Here is a 20,585-nt window from a genome sequence, read left to right as displayed (position 1 = left end):
AAAACTGCTCTTCAGAAACCTACGGGTGACGTCACAGACGTTCATATTTTTTTACAGTCTATGGTGGTGACAGAATACAGCACAGCTTTGTGTTAGCTCGGCACACCTTATCACAGCGTGGATTCAAAGCTGTGGTCCGTCTTATCTAGACCACACAGGGTGGCTGCTCCGGTTACCATGACAACCACTCCACCTGCTGTTTATGGAAATGAAGTGTTATGTTTGGCTGTAATTACCTGAGCTTGACTGCCGAAGTCTTGGATTGACTTCTACAGCTTTAATAGACATGACACGTACCTGTAGTCCACCATTCATTTGAAAGCAACAACCAGCTGAGTCTGAACGCCTCACTCACAGATCTAGAGGGAGCAGTGGCCTTAACAGACACTTTCTTACCAACATACACTGAAGTGGACATAATGCATTAATAGCAATCAGAACACTTTGTTGATAATGCATGCATGATGCATGCTGAGAAAGATTCATGCTTACATGCTTTCTTGCACCGGGTTTGACCCCTTGACTGTGCCATTAGTTAGCGTTCATGTCAGGTTTCAGAGATTCAGGACTTATTTGACAGGACAGTACTGAATCTTTCTGGGGAGAGGGGGTTCTTTTTCAGATTCGCCTGTTTGAATGTTTAGACTGGGTAATTTTTCTTCATGTTTACATTAGTGAATCCTGTTTCTTTCATGTGAAATTCTTTTGGCTTTGCTTGGACTGTGTTTACTGCTGGCAGACCGCTGCGGCTCGTTTCTGAAGAAACAGCAGCCATGTTGTCGATATTGTGTCAGTCTTTCTGGTGCCGTTCTTCATTGTCTAGTTACAGTATCCTTCCCCTTTGTTTGTGTGTGCACGTGTTCTTTAGCATTTTTAGTTTGAATTTTTAGCTTTTTTTAAGTGTACTGTTTTTCTAAGTGTACTGAAGCCTTCCTCGCATTACATTTATTCCTATGGGGGTTAAATTGACCCGTGAAGGAAGAATTTGTTACTTTTTTATAATTTCAACCACAAAACTCCTCGAATCCAGTCAACTTTTTTTGTGCATTTGTGGTTCAAGTGCGACAAAAGTTCTTGGGTCTTTGAACACTTAAATGAACTCTCAATTTGTATTTATTTTTTGTATGAGGGTTAAACGGTTAAAGGGGGGGTGAAACACTCAGTTTCAGTCAATCTCATGTCAATCTTGAGTACCTATAGAGTAGTATTGCATCTTTCATATCTCCGAAAAGTCTTTAGTTTTATTATATTTATGAAGGAAATATAGGCTGTACCGAGTCTTTCCGGAAAAAAAACGAGCACCTGATACTTTATAAAGACAGTACATTACGCGTTCACGGACAGGCGCCATCTTGGAAAACAGTCTCGACGAATCGATGAATACAAATGAAAGCGTATTTACACTGAATAATTTCCTTTCACATATATAGTGCGCTATGTGCCTTTCACCATGTAGAAATTAGTAAATGTTTGTTAACAACTGACCGATTTCAGCCGCAGCTTCAGCAGTAGGGGGCGGGCTTTAGATTCTAGACAGCATTTGATTGGACAGAAGATTTGATGAGAAGGCGAAGTCTGCGATGATGTCCTCAAAATCTGAGATTCGTTTTAACGGAAGTGAGAGACTGTAAATTTTGAATGCTTATAACTCCTAAATGCAAATTTTGTCATCGTTTTGGAACATAACAGCTTATTCATAACTTCAAGGCTAACACAATCATACTAAAAGCTAAAAAACTTTTGATTTCAACAATTTTGATTTCAGTGGACCTTTAATGTTGCTTATGTTTGTGGTGTTTTTAATATGCTTAAGACAAACATGTGCGGATTTAATAAGTCAACACCATTGCAGGAGTATTTTCTCCTTTAAAAAAAAAGTGAACCAAAGACAGTCTCAAACTCATTTTGAAAACGCTGGTGCTTCTTGCCTCGCAAACTACCTTGTAGCCAATCATGTCAACGTGAGGACGGGCTTTAGCATATCATCATTACTATGCTGTGAAGCAGGGTCTCTGAAGAAGCCAGGTAGTCTATATTTTGCTGTTGATATGAAAAATCAGGTACATTTAGCAGTATAGCAGGTGAATTATGTATACTACAATGTTATGATGAACTACATATCCTTCTCCACCGACATTTAAAGTTTTTTAAAGCATTTCTAAGGATGCTGATTGTTTGAAGGTAGCTGTGTGACTCTGAAGTGGCGAATGGTTTGTGTAACATTAGCAACACATTATTAGCTATTTGATAATGTAGACAAGCAAAAGGCTAATCTCAATAATTACCCATATGTGTCCGACATTGTAAAGAGTAATGCCATTGTACTGAGTTTACTTCAGTAAAGTTGAGCGAGTGAATTCTGAGCTTGTGCGAGTGGAGCCGGGGCTAATTTGCATATTCATTAAGCCACGTATGCTAAATGAAGCAAAAGGGTGTAGTTACATTCAAGCTATTTTAAGGCATGAATATTTTTTTTCACAGGAAAAATTTTGGTGATCAAAGATGAGTTTTAAGAGATTAAAATGATTGACTTCAGGCGACTTTAATATATAATATATCGCCCAGCCCTAGTGCACACTTAGACTTTTTTGTTTGAAGTTTTCTTTTCTCTTTGACCTTCTTATTCCATCTTGTTTTTTTTGTAAGTGTGTGTGTGTGTGTGTCCAGCGGGGATGTGTGTTAGAAAAACATGTCCAGTGATTATTCTAATATGCAGAGGGAGTCATGCATGGGAAGGAAAATAAAAGACGTCAGCCCAGCTGATCTGTAGTGTCCTGTTGAGGGACTGAAAGAGGCCAGTCTCTGCCACACCGCCGCCCTCATCCGAGGAGAAGGGCCCCTTTCTTTTTCTTCATTCCCTGCTGCTTACACAAACACATGCCATGCTCTCATCCGCATGCACTGTAGATGCTGTGTTCACAGCAAGCGGCTTTGAGTGTCGTTGTTTGCTATCTGGGAATTGGACAGGTGGGGATGGGCCTCAGTGAAAGCCAGCGACTCATCAGCCTCAAGTAGAGGTGCATCTCTCCTCTTCCATTTACAATATGGCAGAAGGGGGTCAGGGCTCTATAATGAAAATATTAGGAAGTGGGGCCGCCTTGTTTGTTTCACCATATGTCAGGTGGCGTTTGTGCAGTTATGGAACTGTAATTTCAAGCTGAGGCCTTTGACGTTCCCAAAAGAGCCCGTATGCACTCCCCGTTCCTCATGCCAACAGCAAACATATGTCACAGTCGTTGGAATTTGGGTTGCTTTGTAACATGTTGTGTGTTTGTGCTAGTGATAAATGGTGTTCGATGACAGGGTCATGAGAACACGCATATGGCCTGTTAATTGCTTTGTGTTCATGTTTGAAAACAAAATACGTGAAGACATTGAGGTTGAATTCACATGCTTTTACAACTACACACTACAGGCAAAGCATTTTATAGATGAACTGCTATTGAAATGGAGCCTTTTTTCAACTCAAAAAAGTTTGTTGCGTAAGGGATTAATATTAGCCAATATTACCAAAAAAATATTCATTAGCACATTTGGCATACCAATATAAATATACTATGATTTTGTATCCACTGATTTGTCTTTTGCATACTGTTTATGAGATGAGGGATAGCAATGGAATTGTAATGTTGCTTGCTTGAGAAACCAAACAAACCCAAGCATCTTATGCTGTGTTTTGTTGTTTTCCTATATATTTCTCAGGCACTGCAGAAGTTGGCGAGTCAATATTTAAAGAGGGACTGGCCTGGAATCAAACCCGATGACCAGAGGACAGACTACAGGTGAATAAAAAACCCCACTGGGATTCAATGCAACCTGTAGGATACTCTTTATTTGCCACAATTATGTTCATTATGATAATGACTGACCATGTGTGTGTCCCAGGTTAAACTGTCCAAATAGGGCTGTTGCTTTTGTTTGCATGGTAATGTTAATCTATAAAGTGTTTGCAATCACTAACCATGTTTTTCTTGCTTTAGAAATGTGTATGGAGTATGGAGAGCTTATCTTGAAGGCACCGTGCAGGTGACCCAGTCTCGTCTCAACGTCTGTGAAAACTACAAGAACGAGATTTCGGACCCCGCCAAAACCGTACGCCTCTACAAAGAACAGCAGCTGAAAAAGGTACCAATCTCGGTCCTCTGTCCTGTCCCCTGATCCGTCATGTGCTGTAATTCTCTAACATCCTTTCTCTCTGCTATCCCGCGGTGGTCGCCCGCAGTGCATTGAGCAGCTGGGTCGGATCCAGGCGGAGCTCCAGGATTCAGTGAAGGATCTGGCCAAGTCCAAAAAGAAATACTTTGAGTTGGAGCAGATGGCCCAAGCTGTGCGGGAAAAGGCTGACATTGAGTCCAAGTAAGCACGTCTGGTATTGCAGGTGCAAATGGTCCCAGAGGTGCCCGGATCAGAAACACACACTTTATATGTGCTTGTGCCATTAATTGAGTCCCATTAATTAAAGAATAACCACTAGGAGTGGATGAAACTGGTTGAAATGTGTATTTTATCGGATTTTGTAAAATACTACATTGAGAATGCATGATAACTTTTTCTTAGTTTCTTTAAGTTAATATGACTTAAAGTAGCACTAGGTAACTTTTCAACCTTCAAAATATATTTTTTAAGACTCTTGTGATGATAAATCGACTTACAATAGGTTGAATGACACGTCTGCCATAGCCTGATGGGGTCTGTATCGTTTTTAATCGTACTTTTAAACTTCGGGTTTCGGGTAGTAACCCGAGAACAAAAAGAACTACAAAATTCGACTGCTTTACGGCATATACGTCACTTCCACCAACACCCACACTTCCTTAAATTCGGACGTGCGAGCCCAACTTTGTTCGTCGGATAATATAGTCATGTCCGAAGCAGCAGAGACAAATAAGAAAGAATAGGTTTTGTTGGAGGAAAGCAATAAGAGGAAACAAAAAAGTGATGGGATTAAAGGCAGGACGAGGATCAGCATGTGACCAGCGTTTGCTCGTCGGCGTGAGCTGAAGGAGGCGTGCCCGACCGATGCTGTCCTGCTTGTTACGGTGAGCTACCACTCAAACATTGAACTGAAGTATCATATAGATTCTGGAAAACGGTAACCAATAGACTACTATAATGACGCTGGCTTGTAAACGTAAGCATCGTGATTATTTGGCGTTTGAAAAAAATAAAACCCATGAAATTATATTTATATGACATGCTGAAACATGCCACTGACTGTAACGTTACCTGGGATGAAGACATTTCACACGCGCCGCCAGAAGAACTCCTCTTGCAGTGTTCAGGCGACCTGTTAGCGCTGCACTGACCCGCGGCGCCACTTTTATGAAGTTATTTGGCCCGCACCGCACCACTGTATATATTTTTACAACCCGCCGCGCACCCGCGACCATTAAATAGACATACGGGGTCCGCGGGTTATGAGACGACCGACGCATCACTAGTTCAGGGCTATCAGGGTTGTCATGTCAACAAATGCATGCGCGATGGCATCCCCTGTTGTAGGATTACAGATCTTAGGACAGTAGTTGAGGACATTATTTTTTCCAAACTGTAGGGGGACCCCGAGAGCAAAAGTAGCCAAGTGGGGCTTTAAGTTCTTTTTCATTAGAGTTTAAAGGGACAGTTCACCCTAAAATTTTAATTGTCATCAACTAATCATTTTCCTGTCACTCCAAACCCATAAGATTTAAATTCCATCTTCAAAAAAAGTGGAGATATACTATATTGCCAAAAGTATTGAAACACCCCTCCAAATAATTGAATTCAGTTTTTCCAATCACTTCCATGGCCACAGGTGTATAAAATGAAGCACTTAGGCATGCAGACGCTTCTACAAACATTTGTGAAAGAATCGGTCGCTGTTAGGAGCTCAGTGAATTCAAGCATGGTACCGTCATAGTTTGCCACATGTGCAATAAGTCCATTCATGAAATTTCCTCACTAATAAATATTCAGCGGTCAACTGTTAGTGGCATTATAACACAGTGGAAGCAGTTTGGAACAACAGCAACTCCACCACAAAGTGGTAGACCATGTAAAATCACAGAGCGGGGTCAGTGCATGCAAAGGCACTCATCACTCAGAAGTCGCCAGCTTTCTGCAGTCAATAGCTACAGACTTCCAAACTTCCTATGGCATTCAGATTAGCTCAAGAACAGTGCATAGAGAGTGACCAATCACACTTCTCTGTCTGGCAATCAATTGGACAAGTCTGAGTTTTATGGTTGCCAGGAGAACGGTACTTTCCTGATGTCTGCATTGTGCCAAGTGTAACATTTGGTGGAGGAGGGATTATGGTATGTTTTTTCAGAAAATAAGGCTTGGCCCCTTAGTTCCAGTGAAAGGAACTCTTAATACTTCAGCATACCAATACATTTTAGACAATTTCATCCTCCCAACTTTGTTGGAACAGTTTGTGAATGTCCCCTTCCTGTTCCCACATGACTGCGCATCAGTGCACAAAGCAAGGTCCATAAACACGTGGATGAGGGAGTATGTTGTGGAGGAATTTAACCGGCCTGCACAGAGTCCTGATAGAACCTGACAGAACACCTTTGGGATGAATTAAAATAAAGACTGGAGCCAGGCCTACTCGTCCAACATCAGTGCCTGACCTCACAAATGCAGTTTAATCCACAGCGAACATAAACAGAAGCTCAAACGCACCGCTTAACACACAAGAATAAAAATCATTGGTTCTCATGCTTGAGCTTCCATGGCTAAATTAAATTGCTGTAAACAATGTTTATATGTGAATATACAGTTAAATTAAATCAAATCTATTCATCATATAAAGTGAACGTGTCTCTTCAGAAGACTAAGGTTAAACTGCTTGATTCATATGGATTTGTTTTGCAATCTCTTTATAAATGTGAATGTGATTTAAACTTTCAGTGGAGGGACAGAAATCTCTCTGATTTCATTAAAAAGATCTTTATTTGGGCTCCGAGGATGAATGAAAGTCTTATGGCTTTTGACTGACATGAGGGTGAGTTATTGATGACAGAACAAAAATTTTGGGGTGAACTAACTACTTTTTTTTCAATTTCATGTATGGATTTAGCAGACACTTTTATCTAAAGTGACTTGCATTTCTTTCAATATACGCTTTATCATATGAATTCCACCTTATCAAAGATCAGCTCAATATCAAGCTCAGAATCACACACTTAAATTGTTTGCAACATTAAAAGCACCAAAGAATATAAAAGATGTGTCGTTGAGGTGATATGCCTTCATTAAATATGCATTTCTTTGGATGATACTTAAGCCTCCAGTAGGGAATACCCCACTCTGTTCAAAGCAATTTATTAGCCCTATGCAGAATTTGTTAAACACACTCAACCGTCTCTATTCATCTTCAAGGGCCATTTGTACCCATACTACAATTGCCATTTCAAAACCTCTGCCAAGACCGGATTAGACAGAGAGGCGAAAGACGAGTCCAGTGGCATGGCGTTGTGAGCTGCTCACTCAGTTTTTGTATTGATTTTGGCTATCGATGTTGCTCTGCTTGCTTAGCATGGCTGAATTAGAATCAGTTATTGTTCTCAGCGACAGAAGGAAAATGTGAGAGAAAATGTGATTTTATTTCCTTCGAATTTTTGCCAGCTTTATAAAGTCTCTTCCTTTCACAGGTTGCAGGAGTGATCTAGTCTAGTTTGATTTATAATGCCTTGTTTTCTCTTCGGCACAAATCTGGGAAGGTTTTGATCCTGCCTGTTTCTTCCACTGGGTCTGATATGTCTGTGATTTATAATGCCTGCTCTGTGTTCTCTCAGGTCGAAGCTGGGCCTGTTCCAGTCCAGGATAAGTTTACAGAAGGCCAGTGTAAAGGTAAACCACTGTCTGTCCATATTTTTTTTTTAAAGAAACATTTTGCTTTCGTACTAAAACCTGGTCTGCTCTTTATTCTGTGTTTCTGTGACAGGCCATGTTTTTGGGTCTTCTGTCAGGCATATTTTAACTGTGCTAGGGTGTTATTAAAGGATTAATGAAACCAAAATTGAAAATGGTGTCATATTTTACCCTGCTAGATTATTTTCTTTCTTCTAACGAAAAAAAGAATGTCTGAGCTTTTCCATACAAGTAATAGGTGGTGATTTACACTGATTAGCCAAAACATTATTACCACTCACAGGTGAAGATCACAGGTGACTATTTGCTAACAAGGTCACATGTTAAGTTCTAAATAGATTATATGATTATTGAACAATAATTTCTTGTAATCAGTGTATTTGATGCAGCAGGGGTGGGAACCTACAAGCCTTTAAGGAGTGACAAACCACAAAAGGGTGACGGTTTTGTGCGTCCAAGGCTCATTGATGCACAAGGGTAACAAAGACTATCCCGTCGGGTCCAAACTGTGGGTCTGTTGTGGCAAAGTTCATAGAAAACTGTAAAGATGGTTTTGGGATAAATGTAACAACATTGCACCCTTCTGCATAAAGATGCAGACCAGTCAAGGTGCACATGATGACCTCCGTCCACCGTCAAAAGGGAACAAGCATCAGAACTAGACCTTTGAGCAGAGGAAGAAGGTTGTCTTGTCCAGTGAGTCCCGTTTGCTTTTACACCATGTCGACAGCTGTGTTGTTTACCTGGGGAAGTGATAGCACTTGGCTGCACTGTAGGACGACGACAGCTGGAGGAGGGAGTGTCATGCTCTGTGCAATGTTTTGTTTGGAATCTCTGGGACTGGCCCAGGTCGTTGTAAACCAGGTTCTCCTCTTCATGACAATGGCATTCTTTGATGGTAGTGGCCTCATTCAGCAGGATAAAGCACACTGCCCCACTGCACACATTGTTCGGAAATGGTTTGAGGAACATGATGAAGAGTTCAAGGTGTTGCCCTGGCCTACAAATTCCCCAGATATCAATCTGATTGAGCATCTATTGTGTGTTCTGGATCAATTCCGATCATTGGGGGCTCCTTACAGCACCTTACAGGACTTAAAGGATCTGCTGCTAATGTCCTGGTGCCAGATACCACAGGACCCCTTCAGAGCTCTTGAGTCCATGCCTCAGAAGGTTGGAGGTGTTTCTTGGCCCTTGGGTGACAAACAACAGAGATATTAGGCATAATGTTTTGGCTCATTGGTGTACACTTTCCAAAAAGAACAAAAATGCAACATAAAAGTAGTCCATTCAACTAATGCACTATATTTAAAGTCTGCTGTAAGTAGAAAATACTTTAGAAAAATGAGCATTTAACTGATTCAGGACAAACTTAATGATACAGGTTTTGGAATGGCATGAGAATGTAAATGATTGTAATTTTTGGATGAACTCTTCCTTTAAATGGATGTTCCAGAGTCTAGCACTTCTTGAAGTTTTGGACTTTGTGTGTGTTTGTTTCAGTTGAAAGCAAAAAGGAGCGACTGTAATTCCAAAGCGACCCATGCAAGGAACGAATATCTTCTCACACTGGCGGCGGCTAACGCACACCATGACCGCTACTACCAGACCGACCTAGTCAACTGCATCAAGGTGAGCACAGTAATGTAGCGTTATTTTAGTATTATTTATATGCTATTATAGTATTTTTTAATATATGATTGTTTTTATTTTTGCATTTTCAGTTTTAATTTTATTTGTATAAATGTTTTCTATTTAGCTTACTTTTTTTAGTAATTGTAGTACTTGAACTTAAGTTCATTTAATTTCTTTAAATACATGTTTTTCATCTAATATGTATATTTTATTTGAATTGAATTTTTTAAACCTCTTAATGAGTTTTTCGGTAAAAAGGAAATTTGCTTTGACTAAATCATCCTTTTCTACGTGGATGAACTTCTGGTTGTAAATTATTGTGAATTATTAATTTAGCTAAATATTAAGAGTTTTGATTTTCATGGTTTCAGTGTTGTTGGAGATGGAGACATTGCACTTGTTTTGAAAGTTTACAAGTCATGTCTGTTGGCATGAATCTAGTACAGTGGGTCAGACGATGATGTAATCTTTGGGCAGATCAAACTATGTACTTCCTGTGTAGATTTCCTCACAGGAAAAACTCCCTCGCAGAGAGAAATATCTGCATGCTTTCTTTGCTTGACTAGTATTGCTCATTTATAACTGGACAAGAGTCGTCTTGTCTTATGTCATTAAGAGTTTTTGCATGCATCCACTTTTTTTAAATTGTAAAAATTATATTACCACAATTCTGGTGGCTTATTCAGTCTGTTTATGTTTTAAAAGTATTTATAATAAGCTCATTTGTGGTAGTTATCAGCATTGTGTTGTGCATATAAACACTCACTGACTAGAGACAGTATTGTTGTTTCTTTCTTGCACAGATGTTAAATGCATGTAATGCGTGATTACGCAATTGAATGTTTGGTGTTTGTGGTCCAGCATATCTTGTTGTGTGTGTAATAGACAGAAGTTGGCTAGAACATCGAAGCACGTCTGGTATGTGTTCCGTTCTGCTAAATGCTCTCAGGGTCACAGCACAGTGCCTCTACACTCATGGGACTTAAGCACAGCTTGGAGAACAAGACTTCTACTTTTATTTAATAACTTAAGTCAACATGAAAGCATTTTCAACTCATTTTATTACCAAATGAAAACTATATAGTCCAGTCACAAACAATACTAGCGACTATCCACTGGGGACACTAACATTTCGGAACACTAAAATGTTGATGTTATAAAATGTTGTTAGTTATTCAATTAAATATCAAAATAAAATGTGTTTATTAGGTCAAAATTAATTGTATAAACTATTATACTGCTCTGCCAACATTGTTGCAATATGATAAATTAAAATAAGCTCACCAAGCTCAAAATCGCAATTTTCTCCAGAACGACTGTACAGCCAAATCAAATCAAATTGTTGCAATATTGTCCTGTTTAACACTGTGAAGCTGCTTTAAAACAATCGTCATTGTAAATGCACTATATATATATATATATATAATGTTGACTTGACTATCCTGAGCTGCAACGTCAAAGGCAACAAATAGATAAAAAATTGTACAGTTGTTAATGTTGGTTAGTTAACTAGTTGTTAGTTGTTTTGTAGTCATGTTACTTTGTTCTGCTTGGAGTCAATTGTTTAATTTGTGATTGTGCCAAATTTAGGGGACATCATTTCTGGCCAGGCCATACAAAGAAATTACACATGCAAAAATGAGAGAGAATCAACAAAATTTGAATTGATAATTATGTTGTAGTCAATGTATTAGTGATGTAGTCAAGACCACCTAAATGGAGGACCAAGTCAAGGCCAAGGCCAAGAGCAGCATGTGTTGAGAACGACTGAGACCGAGACTTACTCTTGTGATACTGCTTAATTATATAATATGTTTTAATATAGTCTCCTATAAGTACTTTTTTTGCAATCATATCTTAAATTGTGTGGGCTTTTGTATTAATTTTGGTGAAATTTTTGACACAATCCCTTGTTTTTTGCGATCAAAAATAAATCAATTGCATAAGTTATTGATTGCATTTGAAGAAGGAATTTTTACATCCTCTTACATGAATGATATTAACAAATAAATCAGACATCACACTGGCAATTTATGGATATCCCTGCCATGGTGGTCTTGACCGGTCTTGAGATAAAATGGAGTCATTTTAGTCTGAGACCAAGACAAGACCCAGTTCAGATACGGTCTTGAGTACTTCAACACTGAATGTGCACTGATGAGTCATGTGCACAGGAACATGTATTAGGACCGTAAATAGGGCATTTTAATTTAATGTTAGCTTAACCAAACCATGCACAGTCTGACATTTATATCCAATTAATCAGGCCTTGAAATATGACAAGTGTCCGCTCCTGATCTTGTGAGATCGGGTCAGTGGATGTATGTGCCAGTATAAATCTATGCTTCATCTCTACAGACTGACTGCAGCCCCAGTCATGGCCTTATTTAGTGATGCAAACCCTCTTGAATTCTTCAACGTCTTTCTTAATCTTAGACCATTGGGAACAGATATCTTGGAGAATGTGCTGGTCAAAATGACCACCACTTCCCCAAAGATACACATCAACCTCTAGGCAAACATTTCTAAATCTGGCATTAGAGTATATGCTTGTCACATTTGAAATAAGGAGGTTTATGTTAAGTTTTAAAGAGACGTTTGAGACTGTATGATTTTGTAACTAGATAAACATTTTTCAATATCATTGTTTGTGTTCTGTAGTTCAGAACACAGAACAACCAATAAGATAGTGCTTTTACCTTAAAGGACTCAAAGGGAAATGTCATGATAAGTCGCATGTTTTTTGCAGCAACACCAATATAAGACACCTTTTTTTCAATATATATTATCAATTATAGATATATTATAATACTGTTAAATAAGTTAACTACGATTTAATCTAATCTAACAAGTTTTCGTTAACATAACGTGTGAAGGCCTCTGCATTCGAAGATGCACAACTTTGAGCCGAATCTTCCCGAGCAGATGGATATTAGTACATCCCATCACACAGGCAACCAATTTGCACGTCTAAATCAGTGTTATGTTCTGGTTTTCTATCTGAACGTCAAGTAAATGCCTCGTACATTTGGGGAGACGCGCGCATACACGTATACACATATCTCCGGCGCAATAATTCCGATCTTTCATGTATTCATACTCTAGTGTAATCGACGCACCATCCTAAATAAACCCGTCTCTTCCGTGATACCCTGAAATTTTGAGTATTCCGATCTAATATGATTTCTGACCTGTAAGGTTGCCAGAATAATAATCATACACGGTGTGTTAATAGGCCAGAGGAGAACTGGCACCCCGACTGAGTCTGGTTTCTCCCAAGGTTTATTTTTCTCCATCATGCCCTGATGGAGTTTTGGTTCCTTGCCATTTAATTAATTCTATAAACTATAATACTGATCTGCCAACATTGTCGCTGTATGATAAATTAAATTAAGCTGATAACATCACTGTTTTCTCCAGAATAACTGTACAGCCAAATCTAATTTTGTTGCAATATTATCCTGTTTGACACTGTGAAGCTGCTTTGACACAATCGTGATTGTAAAAGCGCTATATAAATAAAGTTGATTGATTGTTTGATACATACATACACTATCGGTGGCAATCACAGGGTACCTCACAATAAGATACATCGCTCACGTTACTATTAATATCACGATTTAGCAATTCTGCAATGATCAATATATTGCTAGACAATCCTATAATGATACATCACAATATCTGTCTATGAAAACAAAATGCCTGCGAAAAGGTAAAGTGCAGGCTTTCTATACTTTGGACTTAGGCATGGTCCAAAGTATGTACAGTGTGAGATGTGGTCAGATGGAATTGTGCAGTGTATCTATTATTTTACTCGCACTGCTGTCCATCATCCCGTAAAAAAATAATTGGCTCCAAGGTATCGATTCTCGCATTGCATGGAGAAGGACAATGATATAGACCCTTTTGCCCTATCGATGTTTTGTCCCACCCCTAACACACGCAGACATATTATATAATATAAATTCGTACACGGCACGCATATTATGTAAACAAAAACTTTTGTATCAACTTCACAGGTCACAAGTTTGCATATATCAACCATTTTGTTAATTGCCTTTTTGATTAAATAATTCTCTCTCATTTCTGCTCTTTTGCTTGTGATCAGACCAGACAAGCGTTTACACTGCATATTTCCATCTGACCACATCTCGCACTACATCCCTGTCAGTTTTTTCCTCTCACTGCATCCAGAACCAAACTGGTAGTCTCCTCCTGTTCTTACCGGAGGACATCATCTGCTTTCCACCCGCTTCATGTTTGACCCCGAGCGATATGAATGCAATCGGAGAGAATCTGGCTTAAATTATTGATAGATGGAGAGTCAGTGCTTAAGGCCCAACCAGCTGCCGAAAGACTGGCCCAGTACAGCGCTTCTCATCATTTCCCATTGGCTGAGACATAACCTTGGTAACGGTCAACATATAGCTCTATATCTATCTTTATTATTAATGAGAGTAGTCTCATCAGTAATATTTCCAGACATGTTCTTTAAAATATATTCCATTGCTGTCAGAGCAGATTTACAGAGTGCTAGTTTTCTGTCTTCCAATCTTACTTGTAGTGCTTTTTTAAAGTTTTTTGAACAGCTCTTTATTTGTAGCATAATATCAATACCGAAAATAATTTTGACTTCAGTGTTTCTTTACTTATTGAAAAATGAGGAAAAACAATATAGTAATAGTAATAAACTTCCATTGAAAGTCTATAGGGCCTGCATTAAAGAGAAATGTATTGTTGAACAAAGTGTTCTTATGTGTTGCACATTTCAAAATCTTTTTGTATTCCCTGATTTCATATTGTTCTGATCCTATTTCGAGTAGGGTTCTCCTTTGTCCTGATTTTGCCTTTAATGTTTAATGGCACAAAATCAGAAGAAAGAGAGGGGGGAAATTCTGCTTTCAAGATAAGTCGTGGGTTTTCCCCGCAGTTTGTCATCGCTGTATTGTTTTGTGCTTGTAAATGTGTGAGGGAAGAGGTGAGATATGTGTGCGTTTTGTGTGTATTCTTAGCACTTAATCCTGTTTTTGCGTGTGAAACATTGTCACACTTCTGCTTTGGGTATGTATAGAAAGATGACATTTACTGAACTCTGAGAAAACGTGACCTCCCTAGAAACACACAAACTCACACATCTACAAACATGCCCGCTGAGAGCTTAAAGGACCAGCACAAACACCCAAAAATGAACATTCTGTCATCATTTACGCATGTCTTTTCCAAACCAGTATGGCTTTCTTTTCTTTTTTGTGGAACAGAATGTTTCTTTGAAAATAGAAATTATGTCAAATATTATTGTTTACATTTTATCTCTTGACTAATTTCTGACTTATTTCTATCTTAAAACAACATATGAAGACAGAATATCCTTTGAAGTGAACTTAGCATTTAAATCACTACTCTATACTGTTCAAACATTTGTGGACAGTAAGAATTTTTGGAAAGAAATGAATACTTTTATTCAGCAAGTATGCATTCAGTTGACTAAAAGTGACAGTAAAGACATTTATAATGTTACAAAACATAACATTTCTTTTGAACTTTCAAAATAAGCCTGGAAAAAAATACATCACAAAAATATGAACATTGATAATCAGAAATGTTTCATGCAGCAAATCAGCATATTAGAATGATTTCTGAAGCATCTATTTGCATTTTAAAATATATTGCAGTAGGAAAGTTATTTTAAATTGTAATAATATTTCACATTTGTTTTTACTGTTTTTACTCTGTTAAAAATATTAAAGCATTATACAAAGGCCAAACTTTTGAATGTTACTGTATAGTGTTGAATATTAAATTCTTTATAATTAACTACAATGTTCTAATTTAGTTTAGGTTGATAGTTTAGTTTAGTTTGATTTTTCTTTTCTTTACACATCACAGTTTAGACTTACTGTAAAAGTTTATAAAAATTAGTGTTTTTTATTTTAATGGCCTCCATTTATAGCAACAGATGGCCAGTTATAAATGTACCACAGGTTCATGTCAAGTCTTTTAAATCTTTCAAAGTGCATGTGTGTGTATTGTGTTATGTGTGTGTTGAGTGGTTCATTAATTCCCTGTCGGAGGCATTGGGGTGTAAAGTGAAGCATTTATAATGCAGCAGAAGTGTTTGTTCAGCTGATGCTTGTGTTTGCTTTATGTCTTTTCCTGTGTATGTGTATGTGTGTGTGTTTGTGCGTTCGTCCTGGTGTGCTCATAACCAAGGGCCACGTGAATTATTTTTTCACGCGTGGAGCCACATTTGGGAATGTTTTTTGAGAATTTTGGAATGCGCGGTCATGACAAAACCAGGAAGCTTGAGCTCTCCTGCACCTTTGAAAGGCAAGGAAATGAATCATTCCACATTGAGCCAGTGTGGTGGGTGGAGGTGGACGGGATCCTATCAGAAGGAAGCACAGCCTCTCTTTCTCCATCTCTCTCATGCCTACGATTGTATTTCCTGACAGTGCCGGTACCTGCTATAACCCAGCGGACCCCGAGTGTCATTTCCAGCTCACCCGCAGCAAAGACATACAAATCAAAGCCTGTTTTTGAAATGCATTCCATCCCACTGCTTCTGAACATTGTGTGTGTGTGTGTGTGTGTGTGTGTGTGTGTGTGTGTGTGTGTGTGTGTGTGTGTGTGTGTGTGTGTGTGTGTGTGTGTGTGTGTGTGTGTGTGTGTGTGTGTGTGTGTGTGTGTGTGTGTGTGTAAGAGTGAGTGAGAGGAAGACGGAGGGGGAAAGCAGAGGTTTCGAGTTTTGTTTTTGCACGTTGAGGCCTTGGAATCTGAACTGACTAACCTTTCCCAGCAGCTGCTGCTGTTTGAACAATCTGCTCTGATCCAAGCGTCACACAGTCCAGAGAAAACCGGCGTCTGTTTTGCACTTGTTTGGCCACAAGGGGGCCGAGATAAGAGCCGTTTGTCCTCCTATCTGTCTCTAATGCAAATGTGTTTGACTGCAAATGCACAACAGTTTCTGTCTGTCTGTCTGTCTGTCAGTCATTCTTCTATCTATCTAGCTATCTGTCTGTCATTTTTCTATCTGTCTGCCTGCCTGCCTGCCTGCCTGTCTGTCTGTCTGTCTGTCTGTCTGTCATTCTTCTATCTATCTAGCTATCTGTCTGTCATTTTTCTATCTATCTAACTATCTAACTATCTGTCTGTCTGCCTGTCTGTCTGTCTGTCTGTCTGTCTGTCTGTCTGTCTGTCTGTCTGTCTGCCTGCCTGCCTGTCATCTGTCAATTCAATTCAAGAAGCTTTATTGACATGACAAAATCATACATTTTGTATTGCCTAAGCATTAAGACAGATTAATAATAAAAATAAATAAATATGAATAGTAAAATAAATAAAGACTTATAATAAGAAAATCAAAATAATGTTAATACAGAAAACATGTAACAACTGAACATATATACACTATACATGGGTGCAGGTCTAATGGGTGTGTTTATTGGCTGTGAGAGAGTGTGTGTTTATGGGCTGTTTGTTTGCTCGTTCCTCAGGAGATGGCAAGAGGCTACAAATCTTGCCACTATATTTGAACATTTGGCTTCTTCACCAAGAATGTAGCTCAGTTTTTGGGTTGGGCTACAGGTGCTGAATTGGGGGGTTATATTATATACATTTTGGGGTAGTAATGGTCTCTGATCATTTTTTATTTTGTGAATTCTGTGAGGAAGTGCAGCTTGGTCTATGTCACTCCCAGAATGCAGTGCGAGCAGACAGTGTGAACGTGTGTGTTTGGCCCTAAGATCTGGAGCACTTCTGGAACATCATGACTCTAGTTTTGTTGAGGTTAACGGTCAGGGCCCAGGACTGACAGTAATCCTCCAGCAGATCCAGGCTGTCCTGAAGCCCCTCTTTAGTGGGCGACAGGAGAACCGGGTCATCTGCATAGAAAAGACAATTAATGTCTGTGTCGTGTAGAGTGAGACCTTGACTGGGAGCGTCTTCTAATATTTTGGCCAATTGGTTGATGTAGATGTTGAAGAGGTTGGGGCTTAAGCTGCAGCCCTTATCTATCTCTGTCTGTTATCTGTCTCTGTCTGTCATCTGTCTGTCTGTCATCTAATTATCTTCTGTCTGTCTGTCTGTTTGTATTTTTATGTCACTTCATTGCTCTTTTGTTTCCATCATTGTATCTGTTATTGTTTCTATCAATCTATTGTTTTCCTATTTCAGTCATTCTGTTCATATTATTATTTTTTTCTGTCGTTTGTCAGTCATTTGACCTGCCATAATTTTTCATTCTTTTATTGTGGTGTTCTCCGTCATTCTGTCGTTATCTATTTTTCTATCATTTCATTGTTTTTATTTAATTTTGTCCTTCTGTCTGTATTTATATATCTCTCCCTATCCATCTTTCTTAATTCTGTTGTCATTCTTTCTATAGTTCTTTTTCCATATTCTACTATATTCCAAATGTCTTGCTATCATTCTTAATTCTCTCTTTCTATCATTCTGTCTGTGGTTCTCATTTCTCTCTTTAATACCTCTGACCCTTTCTGAAAACACAAGGAGATATGTTATTCATTCAGTACAAACACATCGTGTGTGATCTGTCTTTCTCTGTGTCTCTCTTTAGGGTCTGGAGGGGAACGTATATGACCATGTGAAGGATTATCTGATATCCTTTTGTCGGACCGAGTTGGAAGCGTTTCAAGCCATCCACAGCACCTTCCAGTTCCTCCTGGAGAAGTCCAGTCGAGTGAGTCACACAATCTCTCTTCTTACTTAGTTTCATCACTCTCTCAATTTCCCTCTTCATTCCCAGAAATAGATTCGCTCTGCCAGCTCCTCATTATCAGCTCCCCTATGAAGAAATCCCCTCACACACACACATCATTCCTCCACTGTGCTGACAAACACATCCGTCTGAGCGCTATTTCACTAGCCAAGGGGGCCTAATTTTGCATACCACAATTGTGACGCGTGCTTGAGAGAGAGAGTTACGCAAGGATTTTTCCTTCACAAGCTCTTAAAGGGATAGTTCATTCTGACATCATTTACTCAACCTCGTGTCGTTTCACACCTGTGCGACTTTCTTTCTTCTTCAGAACACAATATATACGGATATTTTACTAGTTATAGATTTATACACTTGCATGATGTTTGTTAAATCGTTTTGATTTTATGTCCAGGTGATGCAGGACTTCAACCAGCAGCTGTTCCTGCAGGAGAATCCTGTGTTTCACAAAGCACAAGACTTCCAGTTCCAGCCCAGCGACAGCGATACAGTGAGTTTCATGCATGCAGGTTTAGACAAATAAAGACAAATAAAGGTATCCTCTATAACCTGTACATTTAAAAGAAATGTGTATTTTTATTCAGCGAAGATGCATTAAATTGATCAAAAGTGACAGTAAAGACATTTATAATGTTTGAGGAAGACTTCTATTTCAATTTCTATTCATGAAAGATTTAACTTTTTACAGTTACAGAAATATGAAGCAGCACAACTGCTTTCAACATTAATAATAATAAATGTGTCTTGAGCTGCAAATCATCATATTACAATCTCTGTGAAGGATCACGTGACACTGAAGACTTGTAATGATGCTGAAAATTCAGCTTTGACATCACAGGAATAAATTACATTTTTAAATATATTCAAATAGAAACCCGTTGTTTTAAATATTATTGTTTTTACTGTATTTTTGATCAAATAAATGCAGCCTTGGTGAGCAGAAGTGACTTCTTTCAGAAACATAAAAAGTCTTACTGTCCCCAAACCTTTGAAGGCTAGTGTATGTATACAGGAAAATGTGTTTTTCAGCCATATAATGACTTTGGAATATCAGCATCGCAGTTCTCTCTCATCATGTAATTTTATTGAGTTTAAACCATCTCATGGCAGAGAATCCACCTCTGTTATCCTAGTTTTTGTTAGTTTCATTATTCAGCGTGCCACCTCTCTCTCTCTCTCTCTCTCTCTCTCTCTCTCTCTCTCTCTCTCTCTCTCTCTCTCTCTCTCTCTCTCTCTCTCTCTCTCTCCCCTCTCCCCCCCCCCCCCCCCTCTCTCTCTCTCTCCATCAGTCATTCCCTTGGTATTGTCTCTATTCCTCATTTAAAGGTTTAAATTGTCTTTAAACGTTTGGGATTTTATTCAGTGTTGACAGCGTCATCGACAAACCTCACATCCGCGCCGAAAAAGCTCACAAATTTCATCATCACCTTCTATTTTTAGACTGATCCATCTGAGAGTCTCTAGGAACATAATTTTTTTGCACTTGTGGTGATGAAGAAACATGCCACTCTTTAAACTCTCTTCTGTGTCTGCTCAGGCTTTAATCACGACTCATTTTGTGAACGTTCCTCGTATATTTAAACCATAGCATTCCTCATGATATCAGTCTGTATTATTTTATCTTATATTGAACTTCAGTTTTGAGTGCTTAAATTACACAACCTGATGGCAATTTAACATGCTAATCTAGTACAGTGCCCACTGATCCATGCTACACATTTTGTAAAAAATAATTATTTTTTCACTTTTAAATGGGAATCGTGCTTGTACAAGTCTGTCATCAATCCATCACAAACAAATAAAGCTACACCAGTCTCTTTTTGATTATAAGCTGAATCAATTAAATTATTAACAAATAATTAATCCGTGTTTAATCATTAACACGAACACCCCACAACTAACCGCAGGTTGTATTACCAAAGCATCTCTCTCTCTCTCTCTCTCTCTCTCTCTCTCTCTCTCTCTCTCTCTCTCTCTCTCTCTCTCTCTCTCTCTCTCTCTCTCTCTCTCTCTCTCTCTCTCTCTTTCTCTCTCTCGCTCTCCCCCCCCCCGCATCTTTCTTTAGTTCCGTAGTTAGTAGATATCATGTCTGTCAACTTTTACATGTCTGAGCATCTCTGACTGCTTTTGCTGTTTCTAACCCTGTTCTAGTTTTCCTGTCCTCTAACAGTCTGTTTCTAACCTTCTCTTAACCCCACCTTGCACGCGTGTGTGTATGTGCGCGCGCGTGTGTGTGCGTATGCGCGCCCATCTTTCCCTCCTCTCTGGCTCAGACTCTGAGTTCCGTGCAGCAGTTGGTGGACATTGAGCCATCGGCGGTCAGTGTGATGAGAATGACTCTGGCGCAGGTACCGCA

The 20,585-nt window shown here is 39.0% G+C and overlaps 1 protein-coding gene across 2 annotated transcripts in view; it reads left to right on the top strand.

Moving 5' to 3' along the window:
* The window catches only part of LOC137043654 (F-BAR and double SH3 domains protein 2), a 141,606-nt gene that overhangs the window by 90,046 nt on the left and 30,975 nt on the right, over nucleotides 1–20,585 (top strand). Inside the window, exons 4-11 of one of the 2 annotated variants that reach the window (XM_067419967.1) lie at nucleotides 3,703–3,782; nucleotides 3,981–4,125; nucleotides 4,223–4,356; nucleotides 7,782–7,836; nucleotides 9,361–9,489; nucleotides 18,068–18,190; nucleotides 18,624–18,719; nucleotides 20,503–20,577. In XM_067419967.1, the coding sequence (XP_067276068.1) occupies nucleotides 3,703–3,782; nucleotides 3,981–4,125; nucleotides 4,223–4,356; nucleotides 7,782–7,836; nucleotides 9,361–9,489; nucleotides 18,068–18,190; nucleotides 18,624–18,719; nucleotides 20,503–20,577 (837 nt within the window). The remainder of the gene's footprint in view (nucleotides 1–3,702; nucleotides 3,783–3,980; nucleotides 4,126–4,222; nucleotides 4,357–7,781; nucleotides 7,837–9,360; nucleotides 9,490–18,067; nucleotides 18,191–18,623; nucleotides 18,720–20,502; nucleotides 20,578–20,585) is intronic. The other variant, XM_067419968.1, reaches the window with a different exon arrangement.

Source organism: Pseudorasbora parva, chromosome 16 (assembly GCF_024679245.1).
Source record: "Pseudorasbora parva isolate DD20220531a chromosome 16, ASM2467924v1, whole genome shotgun sequence".
In the NCBI taxonomy this organism is placed as follows: domain Eukaryota; kingdom Metazoa; phylum Chordata; class Actinopteri; order Cypriniformes; family Gobionidae; genus Pseudorasbora; species Pseudorasbora parva.
This window is presented reverse-complemented; position numbering and strand designations above follow the sequence as displayed.